At 40.2% G+C, this 20,851-nt stretch overlaps 1 protein-coding gene across 3 annotated transcripts in view; it reads right to left on the reverse strand.

Annotated features, from left to right (window-relative positions):
- The window catches only part of MAGI3 (membrane associated guanylate kinase, WW and PDZ domain containing 3), a 603,948-nt gene that overhangs the window by 204,630 nt on the left and 378,467 nt on the right, over positions 1 to 20,851 (reverse strand). For all 3 annotated transcript variants that reach the window (XM_082246222.1, XM_082246221.1, XM_082246223.1), the window contains exon 7: positions 15,294 to 15,351. In XM_082246222.1, coding sequence (XP_082102348.1) covers positions 15,294 to 15,351 — 58 coding nt within the window. The remainder of the gene's footprint in view (positions 1 to 15,293; positions 15,352 to 20,851) is intronic.

Consider the following 20,851-nt stretch of genomic DNA (forward strand, 5'->3'; position numbering starts at 1 on the left):
TATGTGCACACAAGACACAATGTGGGAATCCACAATGACAAACTTGCCCCCACCTTTTCTATCCAACCAAAAATACACGCGGCCAAAAAGAAAAGTTCACATGACATCTTAGTTCTGTTTATTTCAGGTGAAATGTCCTCTACATTAAATTGCTCAAGGGGGCTGCAGAGAGAGGTGTTGCTATGACAACTCAGCATTTCTACAAAATGCCATGGCGGGTAGTGCCTTCAGTGTCTTGAGCACACCATGAAACACGGAGGGTTAAAAGCCATAAGCAACCTGTGTGTGAAGAGGCAGCGCTTTAATGGGTATGACACTCTTCACAAATCAAAGTCTTTATTGAGAAAGAACTGTACACATTCATAATTTATTTGTACGTGACCATCAATGTATGCAAAGCTTTTCAAGGTTAAAATAAAGTGCAAACAAGAGCTTAAAGGAAAACGGTCATAAAGGAAATTGTATAAAGGCAATCCATTAAAATAAATGCAGGCATGGCAAAATGTCTGCAAATATTTCCATATGCTCAATATGTATTTTCTCATGTCCCTTGAGAAAATTATCATGCCAGCAAAACTGGGGATGGTAGCTTGGTGGTAATGTTGGGAATCCCCATTTCAGAGCTTTAAATGTTGTCTGTACACTGATGATTCATCTATCTTCATCTATCTGAATTATGCACATGTTATAGATATGCTTTCTTGCTCACTGCTTGGTAGATGCATATAAAAGCTTAGATTTCCTGAAACTATTTTGCTGTCACCCATAGTAGAGGGCTTTTTGGTTGCTCCATTAGCTTGTTCCTGCACCCTGAGGCATGAACGAGGGAGTGGCCACAGTGGGTTTCCAGCTACTTTTATTGTGGTACCTAATAGGTTTGTAAGATTCATTTGGTCACACACAACATTTAAAGCTAGGCATATACAGTACAGAGCTCAAATGACTTCAGGCTTACTCCCTTCTAGCTTATTGCTGCACCCTGTGACAAGACTAAGGCTGTAAATATAGCGTATTTTTAGCTATTATTACCCTTGTATCTATCCCAAAGTCATACACAGCTTGCATGAGTAAAGCTAGGCCTATACACCAACAGACATAACATTAGGATATCCCACCTAATATTGAGTATGTCCCCCTTTTGCCACCAAAACAGACCTGACCCTTCAAGCCATAGACACCACTAGACTTCTGATGATATGTGGTGGTATCTGGCATCAAGCTGTCAGTAGCAGATTCTTTAAGTCATGTAAGTTGCGAGGTGGGACATCCATGGATCGGACATGTTTATCCAGCACATCCCACAGATACTAAATTGGATGGAGATCTAGAGAATTTGGAGGCCAAGTAAATGCCTCAAACTTGTTATGAACAGGTGTACTTGATCAGTAACAATGTTTAGGTAGATGGTACGTGCCATGTAATATTCGCATGAATAGCAGGACCCAAGGTTTCCCAGCAGAACATGCCCAAAATATCACACTGCAACCTGGTGCCTTCTCTTCCGCAGGTAAGTGATGAACACACAACCGTCCATCCACATGATGTAAACCATTTGCTCCATAGTCCAGTTCTGATGCTCACATACCAATTGTAGGCACTTTTGGCTGTGGATACGGTTAGCATGGACACCCTGACCAGTCTGCATCTACTCAGCCCCATACACAACAAACTGCAATGCCCATTTTTTCTCCTTTCAACACACCAAATGCAGGGACAACATGTTTCTTGATGCCTAATATATCACTGACTTTTAGATACCATTGTAACAAGATAATCAATGTTGTGACCCTGGGTTTTGCTTAGGGCTCCTGCTCAAGATACCAAAGTCCTGTGGGGTGGATGCTGCTGTTTACTGAGAGTGCAGGCTGGGGATGAGTCTATCCTGACTCAAAGTACGCAGAGGAGATGAGGAGATGAAGAGATGTGTCCTGGCCACCTCACTCAACCATATAATTAGCAGATACATTGTAGGCTCAGCTCACTCAATCAAGGCCACGCCCTTAACGTGTTTCACCCTGCTCTTGGGGCTTAATCATAGATAATCAATGTTATACACTATACCTGTCAATTATCCTATATATTATGGCTGATTAATGTATATTTGCCAGAGCTCAGCTGATTTTCAAACGTTGTCCACCACACACCTGCGACATGACTCAGGGGTTTCCAACTACTGTCACCCTGGTACCCAATAGACTCATACAGTCACCTTAAGCATTTGTATCAATAAAGCTAGGCATATATGTCCACAAGAACTAAGTTGGTCTGACACCTACTCTGAAACTTTTGGACAAATAATGTTTTTGAATATTCTATATTTTACCAGTTATCGCTATAGTAAAGATATAGGAGGGGCTTCATTATATAATTACTTTTATTCTTTAAAATATAACACATTTTTTTACATTTTATTATATGCTGAAACCTGGGTTATTGAGCTTTCCATGTTTCCTATATAAATTTCTATAGGGATCATGTGTTGGACAAGTTTTCATCTTATTGGGATGCATTTTGAGAATATTAGAAATGAGGGCCTCTCATGGTTTGAGGTACAGTATATTTAACTCAAATTAATTCTTTTGAATTTTACAAATTCTAAAGCAATCAGATGGTGTTTAAGGATGCAGAACATCATTTCGCCTAAAATTATTTTTTGGGGGCCCACATGTCCTCAATATACAAGTCAGAGCTTAGACCTGTACAATGCACAGAGAGGTTCATATGTATTGGGGAGCTGCAGACATACCAGGACACAGACCCAGACCTGAAGTCACCATTGGTATAGGATGGGTTTTTCTAAATTCAGGCTTTGCATAGAAACAGGGTCCAAGACACATTTTTGTAAAAAAAAAATAATTATTTAAATGGTTAATTGTTTACAGATTTTTTTTATTGCTTTTCATACGGGCCTTGGTGGGCACCCAGATAAGTGGACCTTGCATTTTCATGGCAAGTCCACTCTAACGTTTTACTTTTTAGACATAGATAAAAGGATTTCCTATCACAAAGAATTGAATTACTGAAAGACATGCAGATACACTAAAAGCAACAATCTTCAAAATGTTTAATTATATTGCTGCCTGCATTTGCCTCCCTTACAAATCTCCCTGGATACTTGAGAACATAAGAACAATAATTTAAAACTTGTACATTTGATCACAAGAGAATATGCTTCAATGAAACAGAAATTTAGAGAAATATGGACTTCTCTATATTTTTTATAAATTGATTTATGCGAGTGTTTAATAATATCCTTGGATAAATATGCAAACATTTCTAAGCTTATTGGAAGGAAAGATAAATAAAGGAGTCTACAGAGGAGTTTTTTCCAGAGCAGTTTTCCTGTCCGGTAATTCCACAACTACAGCTGCTGACACAGTCATTGATTAACTCCAAAGTAGATCTCTACCCTAAAAATATGATCTGAACGGCTGCATTATATCTTTTTTGGTAGCAAATACTGTTCATACCTTCTTTTAGCACTTTTTTTTAAATTAGTGCTGCTGATCTCCTTCAACATCTAAGCAGCCAGTTCTTGCACTGAGTCCAGTGGTGGATGTACGTCATTGCTCAGAGCGGTTTTCTTGATGGTGACAACAGCAGAAAATACCAGCACAATGAGTTACGGCAGGTTGCTTAAAGTCTCTGCTGGAAGCATATGTGAAGGGGAGACAACACAGGAGTGCAATTGAGAGACAGGGACAAAGTGCTGTTACCCCATAAAAGAAAGTGTCTGATCAAGGACCTTTATAGCAGGATTACTAGATAATATTTTAGTGGAAGCTTTTAAAATTACATTAACATGTGAAAGATAATACGGGATGTTAGGGATTTGTTTTTAGAAGTACTTTAAGCATTGCTTAAAAGGTAATTTCACGCAGGCTTTCTGATAAGGTCTGCCTGTCAGTTGCTCACGCAAACCTGATCAGAACCTCCAGTCTCCCCTATGGAGCAGCGGATGACATGTCCGCTGACACCCGCCGCCATCTGATCTGATCCTACCCACAAACTCCAGACGCATAGTGATCCTATTTTCCATCCATCTGGTGGATCGGATTGGATAAAAATGGACAGGTGGTCCATTTCCACCGGATTTCCCCATAGAGGATAGCAGGACTGTGCCCGTGTCCGCTCTGCACAGCGGAGCAGACAAAACTTATCATCTGCTTGATCAGCAGGGATCAGCGGAGCGATTCCCCGCTGAGCAAGTGGAATCCACAAGACGGAGGCACCCTGTGTGACAGAGGCCTTAGACTAATTTCACATGACCATTCTGATCAGATTCACCTGATCGGATGGTCCATTCACCCATATGGACTAGTGGGTGTGAACAACTTGTGTCTATTTACACCTGTCTACCTCTGACCAGATCTGCTAAAAACAAACGGAAGAGGATCCGTCCTTCTCGGGAGTCCGTTTACACTCGGTCGCCCATAGAGAAGAGCAGGGTCTGTCCGTGTCCACTCTGCATAAACTGAGCAGACATGGACCGGTCTTCTGCCTGCTCTTCACTAATCAGCAGGGGTCCTGTGGGGGGATCCCCTGCTGATCAGAACAGTCTGCCTCGTGTGAAAGGGGCCTTAAATAGCTGTAGCATTGCACAATAAACCTCCACAGCATTTTATTAGTAATTCTGTTAAAGTGGCTTGTTTTAAGTTTACAGAATTCCAGTGAAGACAAAAATCTGTAGAACTTCTGTGTAATATTAGTAATGTGAAGCAGCTGAAAGTGTTTCTAGAGTATCTGATATTGCAAGCAAGGGAGCAATAACAAGCAGACATTTGTACATTTTTCATAAAATTTAAAATCATGTATAGCCAATAAAAGTTTATGCATTACAAATATAAACCTAATTGAAGCCGAACTTTAAGCCGATATGAAGAACAATTAAATGCAATCATGTATTCCTTCACAAATAATGAAAACTTGTTTTACTTTGTTGTGGATGAAGTAGGGATGGATTAGAACCCCTTTTAAATTATTTTATTGTTTTCTGTTTCTCTACTTGTTAGATTATGTTTGTTATTGGGACCTCTGTCATTACTTCCTGCTGTGTCTTCAGGAAGGAAAAATCTCCCCAAAAGGGACAGTAAAAAAGAAACATTTTACTGTTCCTTTAGGGGAGATTTTTCCTAAAACATTTTACAAACTAAAAAAAAGTAGTGGTTTATATATACCCGCACACAATATATATAATTATATATACACATTCACTCAAGGATGAGCTGCACTTGTATTAAAAATCAAACAAACTGACTTCCACATCAAGCAGGCTCCATGCTCACTGCTCCCATACAAAGAATCAAAGGATGTGTAGTTCAACAATGTCTCTAAATGCTCTTGAGATATAAATGAATTCAGCTTGACAAAGAACGTGGTGTTGCTGTACTGCTAAAATGTGATTTGTAGACTTGCATTTGGATCTACAAGTAAAAGAGCATTTTGAGAAATGGTTGTACTACACATCCTTTGATTCTTTATACAGAGTGTGTGTGGGTGTGTGCATATATATATATATATATATATATATATATATATACACACACACACATACATATATATATATATATGGACACAGAGACATTTTAAGGGCTTGTTTACAGTAGCTTGGTCTCTGAACAGTGATCCACGTTTAGTTTGACAGGCAATGATGTGCACAGCGGACACTACGTCCACTATAAGCGGCGACAGGGGGTATAATTCTTGCTGCCACATGTGTACACCCCCAGCAGGCGCCTCTGGAGCTAAAGCTGGCAGCAGCTGGGGTGCAGTAGAAGCAGGGCTCAGCCACGAGTTTTATCGCCACCCAACCACAAGTATGAAGGAGCCCTCAATGTTCATTTAAATAAATCATAAGTACCCAAAATTTTCTGATATTAGCCTATGTAATCTGCCTTACAGCAGCACTCCGACTGGGAGAGGTAGGTCAGTACTAGGCCAATCAAGATATATATATATATAAGGGATAGGAAATCTTGCAATCCTTCCGGGAACGCAGTCAGCGTGCATTCCACTGACTCCAGGAAGGGACGTCGTTGGTTTCCATAACTGGAAGTACGTTGACGCGTTTAGCCCGACTACAAGGGCGTTGTCAAAGACGGGCAAAACGCGTCGACATACTTCCAGTTACGGCAACCGACGACGTCACTTCCTGGAGTCCGTGGAACGCACACCGGCTGCTTTCCCGGAAGGATTGCAAAATTACCTATTCATTATATGCGGACCTTTATTTTATGCTTTGTGAGTATTTTACCTATCTATTAATAAACTTACATATTCAAGCTTCACTATGTTGGTCCATCCTCTATTTTGAGTGATACAGAAGAAGGGTTCTACTGGGATTGGTTTCCTTGGAGGAGTCCAATCCATTTGATTCATTATAAGGCTCATTTGACCTTCCAAGAAGGTCCATCGGCTCTGGTTTGGAGCACTTATTGCACTTTGGGACAGCAGCACCTTTGAGCACATTGCACTCAGCATTGGACTATATTTGAGCAGTTACATAGGACTGTTTCACCAGTGTTCACTTTATAGTTGCGATTTTTATTGCACTTAGCATTGTTGCACTTAGAACTATTGCACTTTGTATTTATTGTGCTTGATGTATATTGTATAAGCACCATTGCACTTTGCAATTGTGGCCAGTCGTACTTATTATTTTGGATTTAGCACCATTGCCCTTTTATGATACAATTGCACTTTGTATCCGCGATTATTCATTGCATTTATTAATTTTGGATTTAGCACAATTGCCCTTTTATGATCACCACCACATTGGTGACCTACACATGGTGACCTACACATATTTACTTTTTTTTCATCATTTTCACTACATTTTTTGCAAGCGCTGTTTTTCAGTACATCAATTTTCCTAAGTTTTTACTTAGTGAGCAGCAGCTGAAAAAATAATAATTCTTTATTGCAAAAAATGTTTTTGCTCCTAGGGCGGGTTTAAATTCTATATCTTGTCAATCAAGCCACGGGGTTTTCCTGCCGCCTAACCACTATTGTGAAGGAGCCCTCAATCTATATTTAACCACTTCAATACCGGGCAGGTTCACCCCCTTCCTGCCCAGGTCAATTTATAGCTTTTAGCGCTGTTGCATTTTGAATGACAATTGCGCAGTCATGCAACACTGTACCTAAACAAAATTTATGTCATTTTTTTCCCCACAAATAGAGCTTTCTTTTGGTGGTATTTGATCACCGCAAGGTTTTTTCTTTTTTTGCTAAACAAATAAAGAAATATCGAAAAGTTTGAAAAAAAAAAAAAAAGTTTTTTTTGTTTAGGTTATAAAATTTTGTAAATAGATAAGTTTTTTCCTGCACTGATGAGGCTGCACTGACAGGCACTAATGAGGAGGCACTGATGGGGTGGCACTGATAGGCAGCAGTGATATGCAGCACTGATGGGCACTGATAGGAGGCACTGATGGACGGCACTGATGGGCAATAATGGGCACTGGAGGGCGGCACTGATCGATGGCAATGATGAGCACTGGTGGGCAGCACTGATGGGGAGGGCACTGGCAGGCCCACTGAGCCCTGATTGCCATTGTGGGCATCCCTGGGGTCATGGGTGGGCATCCCTGGTGGTTCTAGTGGCACCCCCCCCCTAAGGGTCTGCACTGGTAATCAATGCTCTGATTACCAGTGCAGACCCCCCCTTCAGGAGAGCCGCAGATCGAGGAAAGCCGATCAACGGCACTTCCTATTTACTATGTGACCAGCTGTGATTGGACACAGCTGGTCACATGGTAAAAAGCCTATGTCAGTAGGCTCTTTACCGAGATCGGAGATGCGGTGTGTCAGAGAGACACGCCACATCACCGATCGCCGCTCTGCGCATCCCCCGGGAGCGCGCAGAGCGCATTATCCTGCCGCCGTCATATTACGTCCGGTCAGGATAATGTAATCACCTTCCCGCCGCCATTTGCCTATAGGGCGGGTGGGAAGTGGTTAAATAAGTCATCATAAGTACACAAAACAGTCTGATATCAGCCAATGTAATCTGCCTTACAGCAACAGTCAGACTGGGAGAGGTAGGTCAGTACTGGATCTGCACAAGGAACATACTAGAGCTGCACAATTAATTGTTAAAAAATCCTCACGATCCTTATCCAGCATTTCCACGATTCATACTGTTCTCTGCTCACCCACAGCTGTCAAGAACAACAAAAAAAAAAACCCAGCAGCAAATGTTTATCAACATTGCTTTTAGATCAAAGGGTTGAACTTCGGTCTGTAGATGAGGTCAGTTTAACCACTTAAAGACTAAGCCTTTGACTTACACTTGTTGCTTACAAGTTAAAATCTGTATTTTTTGCTAGAAAATACTTAGAACCCTCAAACCTTATACACACACACATATATATATATATATATATTTTTTTTTTTTTTTTAAGCAGAGACCCTAAAGAATAAAATGGTGGTCGTTGCAATATTTTATGTCACACTGTATTTGCGCAGCAGTCTTCCAAAATCTCAATATAATAAAATAAAAACTAAACAGTAAAGTTAGCCCTATTTGTTTGTATAATGTGAAAGATGATGTTATGCCAAGAATCATGAGACAATTGTGATCTATATTCAGAGCAAAAAAATTGTGGTTCTCATTTTATCCAGAATTGTGCAGCTCTAGAACATACTGCTAGGAGTAATTAGCAGGATTACTCATTTATCAGTGAAGTTGTATCTCTTTCATTTTCCAACCAGTAGGCTGTGGGTGGGTAAACATTTCACCGGAATCTCTAACTCTGAGAAAGAAATGTCACCTTAATGACTGTGCTGTCAAATGTGTCTGGACAATACTACTCATCCTCTGGCATATAAAACAGTGTACAAATGTGTATTTCTGGCCATTTAAAAAAACATAAAAAAAAAAAACATACATACATATATATTTATTCTTGAAGTATGCATTAAAAATATGTTAGTGCAAACTTTTGCCATTATAGCAGTTTTTAAATTACTTAAGAGTGCATAGAATGTTTGCCTCCTATTTGTTTTAAAATACAAGAAAAAAAATAATCCTATCCAAATAATTTTCTTTGCCTTGGATATGTATTGAAGCAAAATAAATAACTTCCAAAATCGGCATTGCAAATACATCTTTGATCCTTAGCAAAAAGCTCAGGCTATCTGGGGAAGCTTTTACTCTCTGCAGCAGCGAATAATAATCTACCAGGAGACAAGTGGGCATGGAACAAGTTAAAAGTAGCTACGACCAGCATATCCCAGGGGTGGGGCTTCACTCATGGTACACTTGCTTTGTATGCTGGCGCTCTGCTTTGCCGAGCCTAACGCCATCACCCTCCCCAAAGATTATATTGTCAGCTAGTCTGCAGTTATCTTAGTTCTTACGCTGTCATGATTGCAAGCTGCCAACAAAACTCCGGAGGGGAACAAGGGCTTTTGCTAAGCTGTCATAAACACACACGTAACAAAGGACAGCACTCATTCAGTTAGACAACCCAGTCCCTGCACACGCAGTTTGCAATGCACCGAGCCTCTCTCTCTCATGTAGAGCCAAGTGTACTAAATTTCAGGCAGGCAACTTGTCCAAACTTCGAGACAGCTAGTGAACCGGACCACAATATTTCAAGTGACTTACCGTGGTATTAAGACCTTAAAATGTCAATGGAAGCATTCATGAATATTATTATTCTTCTACTATATTAACCTGAAGATCCCTGCCACCAAAATTGAATACAAATACCACAATAGTTCTGGGTTGGCAGGCACACCACAGCAATTTAATGTAAAAATGCCCTCTTCTGAGCAGTCATCTTATTTTTTATTTTCTATTTTTATTACAGTGCTGCACTTTGTCTTTGAAAACAATATTTGTTAGCAACCTTGAAAGCAGCTATTAAAAACTTCAAGGACAGACTTTTCAATATCTATCTAAGGCCTATAAAATGTTATAGATATAGAAAAATCTATCTGGTGATAGAATTATAAATTACACTTTTTACAAGTTTTGAACTCTAGACAGGTATAAAAGACACAAGGCAGCGAGGGCGAGTGTCTTAATAATCATTTGCATAGGTGTGCACAGCCTATTGCATTAGGGTGTGCACCTAAAAAGACTGTGCACCTCAAAGCTCAAACAGTTATGTGTGTGTGCATGTGTATATAAACTGATGGTGTCAGTAGGGCAGTGGACAGTGTGAGTAGGGCAGAGGACGGTGTCAGTAGGGCAGAGGACGGTGTCAGTAGGGCAGAGGACGGTGTCAGTAGGGCAGAGGACGGTGTCAGTAGGGCCGTGTATGGTGTTGGTAGGACAGAGGATAGTGTCAGTAGGACAGAGGATAGTGTCAGTAGGACAGAGGATAGTGTCAGTAGGACAGAGGATAGTGTCAGGAGGGCAGTGGACGGTGTCAGGAGGGCAGTGGACGGTGTCAGGAGGGCAGTGGACGGTGTCAGGAGGGCAGTGGACGGTGTCAGGAGGGCAGTGGACGGTGTCAGGAGGGCAGTGGACGGTGTCAGGAGGGCAGTGGACGGTGTCAGGAGGGCAGAGGACGGTGTCAGGAGGGCAGAGGACGGTGTCAGGAGGGCAGAGGACGGTGTCAGGAGGGCAGAGGACGGTGTCAGTAGGGCAGAGGACGGTGTCAGTAGGGCAGAGGACGGTGTCAGTAGGGCAGAGGTTGGTGTCAGTAGGGCAGAGGTTAGTGTCAGTAGGGCAGAGGTTGGTGTCAGTAGGGCAGAGGTTGGTGTCAGTAGGGCAGAGGTTGGTGTCAGTAGTTTATATTTGTATTTTATTTTTTATTATTTGTTTTACAAATTGTATTTATTTGTTTTACACATTTTTTAGAAACCTTGTTAAGGGGCTTTGGGTAAATATCATGGGTTTAAACAGGGGGAATCTGCACCACACAGGGTGATTAGGGTGTGCCCAGGCATACCTGGCACATCCTGTGCGCACACCTATGATCATTTGGTATCAGCCACTTGCAATCCTCTAAATAACAGCACTGAGAATGGGAGAATAAAGAGCGGCACTGGAATCCAATCAGGTGTGCTGCATGCAAATGTGCAGACAAGAAAAAAAACTGACAGGAAGAGAGCAGAGAGATGACCTCATCAGTCTCCTGTTGCTTCTTCTCTGTCTATTCAGCAAACTGAGGACAGGAGAGAATCCTACTACATTCCTAACTGTAATATAGAAAGTGATGCCATCCATCTTACTCTATGCCAGGGCTGTGTAAAACGTAGAAATGAATTGCGCAGATTTGGAAATCATTAGCAGGTAAAACAGCTCCTTTGTGCATTGCGACACTTACCTGAAGTTCAGCTTAGTAAAGGTGCAACATCAAAGTATATTGCAACAATAATTCAAGCTTTTCTGATTTTATAATATGTTGACCTGGGCCCTTTTATCTATATAATGATCACATTTTACAAAAAACCAAGGTACAACACTATCATATAAATTAATCATATTCAAGGCAGAAAATTGGTGTTGGGTATTTGTAATGTTGGCGCTATTTATAAGCAGTGCAAAGACCAATAATCCAGGAAAAGGTATTTTTATTTGTAATGGCGGCTTAATTTATAAGCAGCGAGTTTGAAATAAAGTTTGCAATGCACAAACAAATAATCCCCGAGCTAGTCGCCAGCACTTCTATTTGTGGGGAGCTGCTGCAAGTAATATGTGTAGTCCCATGACATTTAAATTTTTTGCACATAAAAAAGTTTGAAATGTAAAAAGCCTGATGAAGGGATCAAAAGGAATCCCAAAAGTTTGCATAATAACTTACGCTTGGCAATAAAAAGGCATCAATTAAAATCTAAACTTATGTAATCACAAAATCACAGAAGTGAACAACCCTGATCTTTCAAACCAAGTTTGAACTTGGTTTTAAGTCTGTTGACATTTAGATTTTTTTTCTATTCGTTTTCGTTTTTTTTGGGGTTTTCTTTGCCTATTTATTCATTTTTTGAGCGGGTGTAAGTACACGGTTTTAAAAACCCAACTTTCTGTACACATGTTGCATTTATTAATGACTAGCCAGGTACAATAGTTTAATTCTACTTTAAAAGCAGTATATAACACTATAGACCTATAGTGTTGCGCAAAGTTCAATAAGCCAACTAATCAGAGCGGTCCTTTGACTGGTTTGGCAAAGCAAGAATGAGAAATGTTTGCTGATCAATTTCTTGGAAGTATGACACTTTGCCTTAAGGAATAAGTGATCCTTTTTGCCAATGCCAACCCTAAGGCTCGGTTCATACTGCAGCGACTTGGGATCTAACTTGTGACACACCAAGTCGCGTGACATGTGAAATCCCATTTTAGTCAGTCAATGAGAGCGGTCTTAATTAGCACTACTGAAGTTGCTCCGACTTTAGAAAAGGTTCCTGTACTACTTCAAGGCAACTTCTATCTGACTTGTGCCCATAGACTTTAATGGAAGATGCCTACAAGTCGGATCCTTATCTTAATTGATGGGATTTGGATCCGACATTACAGGAAGAATACCCAGGCATTCACCGAAGTTGCCTGGAAGTTGACACTTAAAGTCTTGCTGACTTTTAGGTCGCAGCAGTGTGAACCGCCTCTTAATATTTCAAGCATACACACAAACATATACTTATAACCAAGAAGGTCATGGTAAAAAAAAATCTGATATTTTATTTGGGTAAAACAGATCCATATAAAACAGAGTGCACCAAAAACATGTACATCCAGTGTGCATATATCATCTCCGATTCCAGTTTTCTTTTACCCAGAGGATACAGCTAAACCTGAATTTATAAAGGGAACAGCCCGTGACCTTTAAATATGCCACAACTGTCTCTTAATTTCAGAGCACTGCAATAAAGACAAAGCCTAAGGTAAAACTAATGCTAATGGACTCTCAAAGTGCATTAACAGAAAATCCCACTTAATGTTCGCCTGGAACGATTTAGAACTTCACTCTCTTCAAAGCAGAGATATTTGCACTTTTTTATTTCAATTTAATCCTAGCTGACAGAGAGAAGGAGTTAATGTACATTTACAGTCTGCCATGGCTAAATGGTAATACAGATGATAAATGAATGAACTGAGTGGCTTCTAAGTCGATAGCTTCATTAGTAAATTTAGTGCGATACTACAGTTGCCGCCCTCTTCCCTTGTCAAAGTAACACATTTGTACTACAGAACCTACCAGTAAATTAACAGATTGGAGATAGTATTCATTAAGTTCCCTGCACTCTTGTTTTGCGGAGTTTCTTCCTTACAAATTAATAACACTGTATATCGATGTTGTATCCACAATGAGCAGCCACGAACTTGTTGAGGAATCTCGGCATTATGTTTAAATTATTTATCATACCTTTTGCAAGTGCTACAAATATAATGTACTTCATTTAATGAAAGACAGGATAATTTTAGTAGTAACTAGCTGAAAGTCAAATGAGAAATTCATGTCAGCAAAGCCTTCATGCTTAGGTATGACTGTTTAATTTGCAGCAGTTAAAAGTGAATCAGTCGAATGAATTTAGGTGAGAATTGGAATATTCAGCATTAAATTAATATAATTCTGCAGGTGTACTTCTAAAAAATTTACATTATCCTTCTTATTCAGCTTTATTTACTTGTATCTGACACTTCGGCACTGAATTAGAAGGTGAAAGATTCCCAGAAGTCTGACTGCTGCTCCCTACTGATACTATCTTTCTACCTATCTACCCACTTATCTACCCATCTATCTATCTCCGAATGACCCAACACACTGGGGAACAATAATAAAAACTATCTTGTTTGTTCATTTGTTGCTTCTTCTCCTTTTTAATTGGAACTTAGCGATAGTTTACTTTTTGCAATTGTGACAGTGTTAAGATTGCAAACCGAGAAAAGAGAAGGACAATCACTACGATCCTACAAGACTAAGGCTTATTTCACACAAAGTAAACTCCGTGAATCTGTGAGCAGATCCCCTTCTAATCGAAGTCAAATGTGATGCATGCCCATTCAGTTTCTGCCCAGCGGATACGAACAGACCCCTGTCAGCTCGGGCGGCCAGGTATAAGCACACTTTGCTGTCCATTTATATCAGGCTACCTCTGATCCAGTCCGCAAAAACTAAAAAGGATGAAGTCGTTTTCCACATTTTTTTTTCCGGCTCTGGATAGACCCGGAGTTAGGCGAGTGTAAACAGACATAAGTCCATTTACATCTGCCTGCCCATAGAGCTGCATGGACCTTATAATCAGGTCCACCTGAAAAAATGGACAGGTGGACCTGATAGGAATGCCCATGTGAAAGGGGTCTGAAACTGTCATTTTGGTCGCAAAACAAATCCAAAGATTCGTTTTAAGATGTGTGCATGCAAAATAAATCAGCAAAGTATGTTATTCCAGTTATTCAGTTTGATTTACTTTGAGTCACACATGAAAGCTAAATATTGTAAGCCTCAGACTAAACATTCTAGTTCTTGCATACACCCTGTCATGATTGGCTTTCTTTAGAATAAGTAAGATGATGTCATTTGAATTGTAAATTATTTATTTTGCTCTACACAATTTGTGTGTGCCAAGTGTTGCAGAGGCGTGTTTATGTAACACACAGTAAGTTTACCTCCAGCCAACCATGTAGCATCTGCAACTCTTTGCTATAAGACCATTACCTTGAAGATGACAGATTCCGAACCACCAGGTATCCTTGGTAAACTGTTCCGCTGCCTGGATTATTACCTATTGTAACCTCCCTGTCTCGAATCCCAATATAAACTGTGATCTACCTGGACCCTCACTCATCTTAACCCCTTTCAGCATCTGAAGCCTAGGAAAATCCTTTCTTTCTGTCCCCCTCTCTCATCTTAGTTCCCTTTTCCCCTCCCTACCCAACCCCGCCCCCCCCCCCCCCATTTACCTACCCTATCTAAATACAGTGAAATAATGGAATCAAGTTATTTTTGCTGTCATTTACATTGGAGACCAGCAAATTCTCTCTACTGTAACCTGGAAATGTATGTACATTATGAAAATTTCTATATCCAAATCTTGAGTGTCCCTCTATATAATTCATTTTCTATGTAGAGATCTCTTGCTACCCATGTGCTATTATATTGTAAAAACTCTCAATAAAATGTTGAATTTTAAAGAACATGCCTGCATGCAGAAGATGATCCTAATAGCAAGGGTGAAGCGAAAATTCAGTAGAACACAAAATAGTGGTTGAACAAGAAACAATAACTTCACTCTACAAGATATTACATGGGTAAACGATAATGGAATGTAAAACTCAAGGACTGGAATGTTTACTGGAGTAGAAGAATACATGGATACAAATGCTTTGTACTTACTCAACATAATAGACCCCATATTGTGGATCCTCTATCTTCTCCCAACCATATGGAAGTTCTGCAATTAAGGAACACATGTGCTCAGATTATAATAACCAATTACAAACTTTAATCTTCTCTTTATAAAATTATACTGTATAGGTTTTATACACCAGTATTTCATAAGAGCCGAGTAACTAAGACTTATTTTCTCTCTCGATCAGCCAACTTTCTTTGATAAATTTTCAGACTTCAAAAAACATGCATTTATGACCATGTCCATGCGTTCGTGTAAATTTCACAGTGTTTTCATCTTTCCTTTGTTTTGTGTCTTAATTGTCATAACATATGAAGATGTTTTTTTGGAAAGGGAACTAGGCTACTTGAATATTAATAAAATCCTTTAACAGGATATGACAGCAAATAACAAAACACATTCAGATATTTGCTTAGGCTAATTACTGTAAACTGAGTTGCATATCTTTTTTTTTGTAGTACTATGGCATAAATCAGTGTTTACATTGGTCCCTTTTTTTATTATTGCAAAATTCATTCAAATTCCATGTGTACCTAAAACTTTAATTGAGAAGTTCAGTTTTGAAGCATGTTACACGCTACACCCATATTTAGGGTACAACCCCCAGATGCCCTTCCCCCATGACAGTGGGTTGAGGATCTTCTCCCCACATTCCAAAATCGGCGAGACTGTGCGGGGCTCCACCTACACAGCCGCATCATTCTTGCACAGGTGAATGAAAAATATAAAAAAAAGTCCTGTCTGCCACTGCAGCAGATGGCTTGTAGTTCTCCATTAACTGCAAAGTTGCCATTAGAGGTCCTCATAGTTCATTCACATGCCCTGCAGCTTTCAAATAGAAAGCCTGTACATAGGTGATGGGGAAATTGCATATTGTCTCACAATATCTAAGAAAGCAAGCCTCCAAAGTCTAGAAACCTTAGATAACTTCTTGCTATAGGAATGTCATTGTAAACTGACTATATGGATAAGCCAGCTCACTAACCTCCTTTCAGTAATGTGCTATTGTCATTATGGGGGTGGGTTGACCCATTTCTTTACATTTAGGTCCCATATATATTACAGCAAAATTGTGGACTAACGGTCACACCTCAGAGCTGCCATCATGCATGCGTCTGATTCTGATCCTCTGTGTCAGGCCATAATGAAGAGACCCATGGCTAAACAGCATCTTTAGTTAAATATTCTTGTTATATTTTCTAATATTATTACATTTGTTATCTATCATTACTTAATTAAAAGTTATACTTATAAGTATTTGTGTGATCTCTATTTTCACATATTGAATACAACCCCAAAAAACGTAAACCATCACGTATCTGTGATAAAATAAGAGGGGGGGGGAGGCAGAAATCTGTAGGACTTGTCTGCAGGAGCCAAACATTGCTCTAGGTGAAAATTCTGTATTCCACCAAAATTCTTTGATAAAGGGTGCAGAAACTATGTACTGTAGGTGGTAATAAATTAACTTACTATACTGATTTACTTAGCTGATTAACCATCTCTACCCTCTCAAATAAAAAAAATAAAAATATTGATTTTATTTAGGTAATTGATTTATGTACAATTTGTAATTTAGCCAGAAACCCACTTCCTGTTCTAGGGCGACAATGCTCTTCTGATTTGGATTACAAACACCTCCTGCTCTCCTCATCTCCATTACATAAAGAGGTGTTGCTTTGTAGTTCACAGAAGATACAGTGCCTTGAAAAAGTATTCACACCCCTTGAAATTTTCCATATTTTGTCATGTTACAACCAAAAACTTAAATGTATTTTATTGGGATTTTATGTGATAGACCAACACAAAGTGGCACATAATTGCTAAGTGGAAGGAAAATTATTAATAGTTTTCAAATTGTTTTAAAAAAAAATATCTGAAAAGTGTGGCATGCATTTGTTTCAGCCCTCAAGTCAATACTTTATAGAACCACCTTTCCCTGCAAATACAGCTGCAAGTCTTTGTTTTAGGTATGTCTCTACCAGCTTAGCACATCTAGAGTGACATTATTGCCCATCCTTCTTTGCAAAATAGCTCAAGTTCTGTCAGATTGGATGGTGAGCGTCTGTAAACCGTATTTTTCAAGTCTTGCCACAGATTCTCAAATGGATTTAGGTCTAGCCTTTGACTGGACCACTCTAATACATGAGTGTGCTTTGATCTAAACCATTCCATTGTAGCACTGGCTGTATGTTTAAGGTCACTGTCCTGCGTGAAGGTAACCATAAGCCCCAGTCTCATGTCCTTTGCAGACTCCAACAGGTTTTCTTCTACGATTGGCTTGTATTTGGCTCCATCCAGCTTTCCTGCCCCTGCTGAAAAAAAGCATTTCCACAACCTGATGCTGCCACCACTATGTTTCACGGTGGGGATAGGGTGTTCAGGGTGAAGTGCAGTGTTCGTTTTTCGCCACACAGCATTTTGCTTTTAGGCCTAAAAGTTCAATTTTGCTCTCATCTGACCAGAGCACCTTCTTCCAGGTTTGCTGTGTCCCCCCATATGGCTTCTCACAAACTGCAAATGGGACTGTTTATGGCCTTCTTTCAACAATGGCTTCTTCTTGCCACTCTTCCATAAAGGCCAGATTTGTGGAGTGCATGACTAAAAGTTGACCTGTGGACAGATTCTCCTACCTGAGTTGTGGATCTCTGCAGCTCCTCCACAGTTACCATAGGCCTCTTGACTGCTTCTCTGATTTATGCTCTCCTTGTCTGGCCTGTCCATTTAGGTGGACAACCATGTCTTGGTAGGTTTGCAGTTGTGCCATACTCTTTCCATTTTCAGATGATGGATTGAACAGTGCTCCGTGAGGTGTTCAAAGCCTGGGATATTTTTTTAATACCTAACCCTGCTTTAAACATCGCCACAACTTTATCCCTGATCTGTCTGGTGTGTTTCTTGGTCTTCATGATGCGGTTTGTTCATTGAGGCTCTCTAACAAACCTCTGATGGCTTCACAGAACAATTGTATTTATACTGAGATTAAATTACACACAGGTGGACTCTATTTACTAATTAGGTGACTTCTGAAGGAAATTGGTTCCACTATATTTTAGGGGTATCGGAGTAAAGGGGGCTAAATACTAATGCACCCCACACTTTTAAGATATTTATTTGTAAAATGTTTTGAAAACCATTTATCATTTTCCTTCCAATTTACAATTATGTGCCACTTCGTGTTGGTCTATCACATAAAATCCCAATAAAATATATTTTTGGTTTTGGTTGTAACATGACAAAATGTGGAAAGTTTCAAGGGGTATGAATACTTTTTCAAGGCACTGTAGCTGGGAAAGCTGATAACATAATTTAAGAGTTCTATTCAGTTCACAGCATTTCTATCAGGATCAACCACTATTTTCCTGCACTTGCAAAAATGCATTTACCCTAAAACAAGAAAACGACTGATAACATAAGAACTTGTAAGCTGCAATACATTACATTTCTTCCTTGGATTTATATCCTGCATATAATATATATGCAGAATAAGAACAGAGGAAAATTAGGCATGAGTTTGAAGTGACCTTTCATTAAGTAGTTCAAATCAAGTACCCATCTGCGCTAACAGCATCGATGAAAAATCAGTGCTAATAATATGAGTGAAGTATGGCAAGGTAAATTTATGCAGCATGAATTTCACATTAGGCCCGTCTGCCATCTTAAGTGACTAGTAAACAGCTTGTTTGTGGTGTATGGCACTGCTAGCTAGCAAGCAGTTTTCAGTGTCGGCTAGCCTGCTACTAATTATTAAATACAGATAAGCCGAATGTGACACATAGCCTGCTGGCTGAGCACACTGAATCATCATGTTCTACAGTGCTTTGAAGATTCGTCTCTCAATGCCTTAGGTCGTCTTTACTTAAACGTACATGATGTTCTAGCACAGCTGGGTGGGAATGCTAATTCTGGCTGGGAAATTACATCAGCTTTGACTAGCAGTAGGTTGTACAGCTGTGTTATCACCTCACATTGTTTGTGGATGTAAATGGGCCAATTCCACAGGGATGCGCAATCCAATCCTAATTATTTCAGGGTGTTTATTACACAGAGAAATGCACAACGAGGTACAAATTGACAAGTGTGCAGTCTATTACATGACTTTAATAAAGAAAATACACAACAGTGTGAGCTGTCACTGGAGAATTTATCTCACAGAATTAAAATACGCTTCATTCTCCCCTGCCTCCCAATTTCATTCCCTTGACACTTCAACACCAACAGCTTGCAGGGTCACATCAGGGGAATGTTGCAGTGAAAGAACGGAACAAAGCCAGTAAAATAAGAAAAGATTACTCTGATGGCTAAAAGCCACTGAACAGGATAGAAAAAAACACTTCACTTAGTGAATAAAGGGAGCCAGGTATAGTCAAAACTAGAAGTTACAGGGCCCATAGCTAAGTTTTTAATGAGGCCCCCTAACAGCATGGGCTCATGGTGCTGAACCCAGCAGTCACGGTTCATATTCTTCAAGAGGTAAGATGCAGAAGTTAATAGGTGGAAAAATGCCTGGTCAATGGTCAGTAGGGGAAAAGATGCCTCATTAGTGGTCAGTAGGAAGAAAAGATGATCTGGTGTTGGTGGTATGTGAAAGGATAAAATACTCTGGCGTCAGTGGACAGTAGGAGTAAAATCTGCACCAGCATTGGTTTCAGTGGAAAAATGCCTGGTCAATGGTCAGTAGGGGAAAAGATGCCTCATTAGTGGTCAGTAGGAAGAAAAGATGATCTGGTGTCGGTGGTATGTGAAAGGATAAAATACTCTGGCGTCAGTGGACAGTAGGAGTAAAATCTGCACCAGCATTGGTTTCAGTGGAAAAATGCCTGGTCAATGGTCAGTAGGGAAAAAGATGCCTCATTAGTGGTCAGTAGGAAGAAAAGATGATCTGGTGTCGGTGGTATGTGAAAGGATAAAATACTCTGGCGTCAGTGGACAGTAGGAGTAAAATATGCACCAGCATTGGTTTCAGTAGAAAGAAATGCCCCAAAGCTGGTGTCAGTGGAAGAAAAAATGCTAGGGGCTCTGCAAGGGGTTGGAGGGTACTTTGGATTGAAGGACTGTAGGGCTTTGTGCCTGGAGAAGAGCCATGGGACAATATCTGGGGCTGGGGATTCTGCAGAAGGCTTTGAGGGCACTTTGGGGCTGGGGGGGCTCTGTAAAAAAGAAGGACATAGAAACGGGGGGGGGGGGGGGCGTAGGGGGGAGGGCCTGCTGTAGCAGGCAGGGGCAATTGTGTGGAGAAGATAGCAAAGATTTTGTAAAATAAACAGTGCAGCAGTCAGGGCTATGTAAGATACATATACAGAGTGGCAGTCAAAGTGTAGGGGTCAGGACAATGTAACAGTACGGTACAGCTTGCAAAGTTCAGAAGTCAGGAGTTAAGTGTCACCTAATGTTGGTGGCCAGTGTTCACCCATACACTGGTAGTCAGCATGGCCCCTTACATTGGTCATTGCTCAGTGTTTCCCCTCACTTGGTGCTCCGTGCATTCCCTTATATTAGTAATCAGTGGTCAGCATGTCTCATTACATTGGTGGCCAGCATG

Source organism: Pelophylax lessonae (assembly GCF_965119305.1).
Source record: "Pelophylax lessonae genome assembly, chromosome: 2".
Classification (NCBI taxonomy): Eukaryota; Metazoa; Chordata; class Amphibia; order Anura; family Ranidae; genus Pelophylax; species Pelophylax lessonae.